This window comes from Myotis davidii, unplaced genomic scaffold (assembly GCF_000327345.1).
Source record: "Myotis davidii unplaced genomic scaffold, ASM32734v1 scaffold89, whole genome shotgun sequence".
Lineage (NCBI taxonomy): Eukaryota > Metazoa > Chordata > Mammalia > Chiroptera > Vespertilionidae > Myotis > Myotis davidii.
Window position 1 is genome coordinate 4,260,336 of NW_006300372.1, and position 5,790 is coordinate 4,266,125.

Below are 5,790 nucleotides of genomic sequence, written 5' to 3' on the forward strand. Positions count from 1 at the left end.
AACTGCGCTGGAGAGAACATGGCAAAAGATCCTGGACAGAAACTGGCCACAGAACCTAGAGACAGAACCTAGCAAGAGAACATGGCAAAAGATCCTGGACAGAACCTGGCTACAGAACTTGGGTGGAGATTGTGGCTAGAGATCCTGGCAAGACTGCTGATCAAATGAACGCTGTCTCCGTGTCATTCCTTCTTCGCTGACTGCGTCCACACCTTTGGGGACCCCTGGACCTGCTGGGGTTGGACCCCAGCACCAATCAGTGTGCTTCTTTCACATCAGTGTTTCTGTCTTTCCCTCTCTCCTCTCTACTCTCCCTAAAAATCAATGGAAAAATATCTTCCGGTGAGAATTAAAAAACAACAACACAAAACACACACACACACACGCACACACACACACACACACACACACACACCCCAGTGTAATTGTTAATTTTTTCTTGAGCACAGAAATGTACATTTCATGAATCATGGAGAGATTTATAGTAATTGGGAAGACTGATAGGTAGGTACTCAATTGACTATGGCAAATTATAGTAAACATGCCAATTTTACATGATAAAAGCCTAATATGCTAAGTGTCCGGTCCACCTGTCAGCTATTCAACCAATCAAAGTGTAATATGCTAATGATATGCTAAGGCCAGTCAACTGCTCGCTGTGATGTGCACTGACCACCAGGGGGCAGATGCTTTGACCAGTAAGTTACCTCGCTGCTGGGGTCTGGCTGATCGGGACTGAGCGAGATGGGCGGGACGCACCCTGTAGCCCTCCTGCAGTCCCTCCCCGGCCCCAGTTGTGCACCAGTGGGGCCCCTCGGCCTGGCCTGCACCCTCTCGCAATTCGGGACCCCTTAGGGATGTCGGAGAGCCTGTTTCAGCTCAATCCCGCAGGCCAGGCTGAGGAGACTCTTCTGGTGCACAAATTCATGCACCAGGCCTCTAGTCTCAGATAAATGGATATCTTTTCATTCTTCCTTAGGCACAGGGACTTGCTCTCTCAACCCACATTCTGGTTTCTTTTCTGATTGTATCTATCAGCATAATCCAAATTGGCTTTCCTTTGCCTTAATCATTAAGTTAAATAAGTCCTTGTATTTAAAAAAGATATTTGCTTGTGTTTGAATCTTGGCTTTTCCACTCAACCAGCTTTGAGGTCTTGGGACAAATTATTTGACTTCAACTTGCTTTAGTGTCCTCATGTATAAAATGAGGTTGATAGTATCTATATATATAAAAGCCTAAGTGACAGTTACGACCAGTTGAGCGAACGATCAGTCGACCAATCACTATGACACGCACTGACCACCAGGGGGCAGACGCTCAACGCAGGAGCTGCTCCCTGGTAGTCAGTGCACTCCCACAGGGGGAGCACCGCTGAGCCAGAGCTGCCCTGGGCTCACAGCTGGCAAGCACAGCAGTGGTGGCAGGAGCCTCTCCTGCCTGCAGTGGTAAGGAGCGAGGGGTCCGGATTGCGAGAGGGATGTCTGACTGCTGGCTTAGGCCCCATCTCCAGGGGCATCGGGCCTAAGCCAGCAGGCGACATCCCCCGAGGGGTCCTGGACTGTGAGAGGGCACAGGCTGGGCTGAGGCACACCCCCCCCCAACCCCCAAGTGCACGAATCTCGTGCACCAGGCCTCTAGCATATCTCATAGGGTTGTTAATGATGACTAAAGGACTTAAAAAGAGCTTAGAGCACTGCCTGACACATAGTAATTACTTTTAAGAGTGAATAATTTTTATTTTTTTAAAAGGCACTTGTGAGAGGGAGATAGATAATAACATGTAATACTATGTATCTGCTGAAATACCATAGAGAAAATAAACCAGGGTGTTTCAGCTAGAGATTGAAGGGTGGGGTAGGGTGCAGTGTCGAGAAATGCTTTCCGTTTAGGTAGAGAATACTAGTAATCTCGTAAGCCTGCTACCCTCCGCCCCTGTATGGAGGTACAAAAAACTTTGTATTTGGAAGTAATTTCAAACTTACCAAAAGTTGCAAAAAATAAAGATAGTACACTTGGTATTAATATTTTACCTCTTCTGCTTTATTATTTGCCCACATGCATGCTCTGTTACTCTGAACTTTTTGAGGATAAGATACATATACCATTAGCCCTTTGCTTTTAAGTACTTAAGTATGCATTTTCTAAGAATAGAGATACTTTGCCTAAATACAGTTACCAACTTCATAAATTTACAATGATACAATACTTTAATCTGTCGTTTGTATCCTAGTGTTGTTCGTTAATCCAGTGTTTTTTATAGCATTTCTTCCCTTTAGGATAGGATTTGGTTTAGAATTAGTGTTGTGTTGTCATGTCTCTTTAGCTCCTTTAATGTAATACATTTCCACAGCCTGCCTTTGTCTTTTATGTATAATATCCACATTTCTGAAGAATATATCCTCTGCTTCCCCCTTTTAAATAGAACATTCCATTTTGTGTGTTTGTCTACTATTTCATCATTATTAATTTGAGAGTATACATTCTTGCCTGAAATAGGTGATGTGTTCCTCTCAGCCACATGATGTCCATCTTGTCCTTTTTCGATGATATTAATTAGATCCACTGGTCAAGATGTTGCATGATTTCCCTATTACATAGTGTTTTTTTCATTTCCCCTTGCAATCATAAGCAGCATGTAAGGAGACGTTTTAAGATCATCTGGATATCCTCTTCATCCAGCTTTCCTCCTAGATTTGGTGTCCATGGATCATTCCTACTGATGCACTTTTACTGTGATGGTTGCAAAATTATGCCTTTCCAACTCCACTTGCTTTTAAGGGCCTATTGAATTCAATGTAATTAGAGATCAGTAACTACATTTTTGTAATTTTGAGGAAGAAAAACTAATTCATCGTTTTTCCCACAGGATGGCTCAACAGCAGGCCTTAAGGTTTCGAGGCCCAGCTCCCCCACCGAATGCAGTGATGCGAGGCCCACCACCTCTCATGCGACCTCCTCCACCTTTTGGTATGATGCGAGGCCCTCCTCCACCACCTCGGCCCCCCTTTGGACGTCCTCCTTTTGATCCTAATATGCCACCAATGCCTCCTCCAGGAGGGATTCCTCCACCTATGGGCCCTCCACACCTTCAGGTAAAGAATATAGAAGTTGTCATTCCTTCATTGTTGTTAATATTAATATTGTATGTCAGTTTTGCCTTAAAAACTGTGTTCTTAGTTTCACTTTATAGGAAAATATAATCCATATATTAATTTGTTGTCCCAAAAGCAGTGGTTTTGAGTAGAAATTCAGAATGGGAATTTAGATAGAAAAATATACTTCATAGGAAACAGGATTAAATAGAATATTTCTTACCTGCCTTTATTTCTGAGAATTGTCTTTAGTAACCCATCTTCTTTATGGGAAATGAAGTTTGAATTTTAAAGGTATAATTGTTTTAGTTATTGCTATTTATTTTTTAATATTTTATTCTTAAAATATATTTTTATTGATTTTAGAGAAAGGGAGAGAGAGAACAACATCAGTGATGAGAGAGAATTATTGATCGGCTGCCTCGTGCACACCCCCTACTGGGGATCGAGCCTACAATCCTGGGCATGTGCCCTGACCAGAACCATGACTGCCTGGTTCATAGGTCGATGCTCAATCACTGATACATTTTATCATTAAGTATATATACATACATAATGTATATATGTTCTGAGCAATTCTTGCCACAAATGAAGCCTAGGATAGAATCTAGAACACGGGTCCTCAAACTTTTTAAACAGGGGGCCAGTTCACTGTCCCTCAGACCGTTGGAGGGCCGGACTATAGTTTAAAAAAAAACTATGAACAAATTCCTGTGCACACTGCACATATCTTATTTTGAAGTAAAAAACAAAACGGGAACAAATACAATATTTGTATTTGCATGTGGCCTGCGGGCCGTAGTTTGAGGACCCCTGATCTAGAACAAATGCATTTCGTAAGCACATTGTTTGAATATTTTTCTTCCCTGGGGGACAAAAGGGGTTATTTTATAATTTTAGAAATAGAATTGTGGGATTTCTTTAAATAAAAACTTTTCTGGTATTTTAACCTGAGGCACAGATTCCTCTCTAGTATATATAGACTCAATTACTGTCTGAAATAAGGTCACGAAGGTGGCCTCTCTCAAATGTCTACTTTTGAGGTTGTATTGTTTTTGTTTGGGTATGTATCTCTGTTTTTCTTAGTTTATCCAGCCTATACTGTTCCGAAACCAAATAAATATAGTGGTATCATCTATTTCCCATTAGTTTAAATAATCAAGAATGAACTCACTAAAAATAACAAAAGATAACAAAGTACTACGGGAGTGATGTTAACTCTGTTTAGACAGGGTCATATTTATGGAAGAGACACAGGTTTTAATATTTAATAATTTTATTGCCTTCCTAGTAATGAATAGCCCCTACCCCCTTAAACAAATTGTTAAAAAGTTTTATATTTTCTCTGAGATTAGAATAAGTAATAGATTTTTGACTATCTGGTATAACTTGTTACATATGAATTTATTCTAATTTGGGCCTTTTAGAGTTAAACGTACTTGCAGAATATTATAAAATGTAATGGACTGATGTAACCCTCTAATGGAAATATATCAGATGTTGTAATGGGATACTTTCCAATCTTGTGATGTTTTCTTGGTCTTGATAGATAATTGTGTGGTTTCACATTAAATCCAAGTGATATCCAATTAATGTGCTTTGGGGTGGATATTTTATAGAATGTGGGTCTGTGTGCTGATGCTTGAAAGACACTAAACTGAATTTTTTAAAAAAAAAATCTGAAGTATGGGAAAGAAAATGAAGTACTGTTTCACATTATTAGCATGGTGTTAGTTCCATTATCCGAATTAAGATGCTTTGGATAACTGAAATTTATTGTTACTTGTAATTAAAGAGGATGTCTTTGAATCCCCTTTCAAAATCTGTTGTTAAAATGTTATACCACTTGTCTGCTTTAGTAAGTAAGGTTAGTAGTTAGAGTTGAATTGTGTGGCTCAGAATCTTAATGTTGTGTCAATAATCATTGAAGAACGATAGTGAAGGAATTATCAGAGATAGGATTGAATTAGTAATAGCTCCAGGAAATAAAGTAAAAAAACTGTAACATATACCAATTAAATTCTTATTTTCCACTAAAAGTAAAATGGATAATTATCTTACTATATCTTTTAAACTTAACTGATGTTCATGCCATTGGTGAGCTACTTATTGTTACTATTATTTGAAAAATAGAAAATGATGAATATTTTTCTAGCTAATATTTCTTTCTTGTAGGAAAAGGGATTAGCTATATTCAGTTTTTCTCTTTTAGTTGTTGCTATGTTATTTGTAAAATAATGTTTCTCCTTTGCTTGGTTCTTATTGTAAGTGAGAGGTGGAGGCATTGGTGTGCCTGGTATTAAAAAAGATACAAAAGTCGCTTATTTTCTTCTGAAGGTAATCTAGTACCTACTGTGTGAAATATGCAGTTAAAGTATAAATAATAAAATGAAATTCGCCCATAATGCTATTACCCAGAGATAACTACTATATGTTGATGTATTTTTTTCCTATCTGTTTTGTTCCGGAGAAACTTTGCTTATGCATCCTAGATGAGTGTTTCTGAATGGACTGTAAAGCTACTTTGGTTGCTCTTATAATACTTTCCTTTGGGGTAGAATTTAGTAATAATTTGAAAGGAAAAAAGATAAATACAAGTGACCATTACTGTTCTTGCGAATTAACAGAGACCGCCTTTCATGCCTCCACCCATGGGAACCATGCCTCCTCCTCCGGGTATGATGTTTCCACCAGG

At 39.1% G+C, this 5,790-nt stretch overlaps 1 protein-coding gene across 1 annotated transcript in view; it reads left to right on the forward strand.

Moving 5' to 3' along the window:
- The window catches only part of TCERG1 (transcription elongation regulator 1), a 59,968-nt gene that overhangs the window by 7,304 nt on the left and 46,874 nt on the right, over positions 1-5,790 (forward strand). Inside the window, 2 exon segments of the mRNA XM_006777010.2 lie at positions 2,870-3,095; positions 5,723-5,790. The exon segment at positions 5,723-5,790 is cut by the window's right edge and continues 25 nt beyond it. Coding sequence (XP_006777073.1) covers positions 2,870-3,095; positions 5,723-5,790 — 294 coding nt within the window.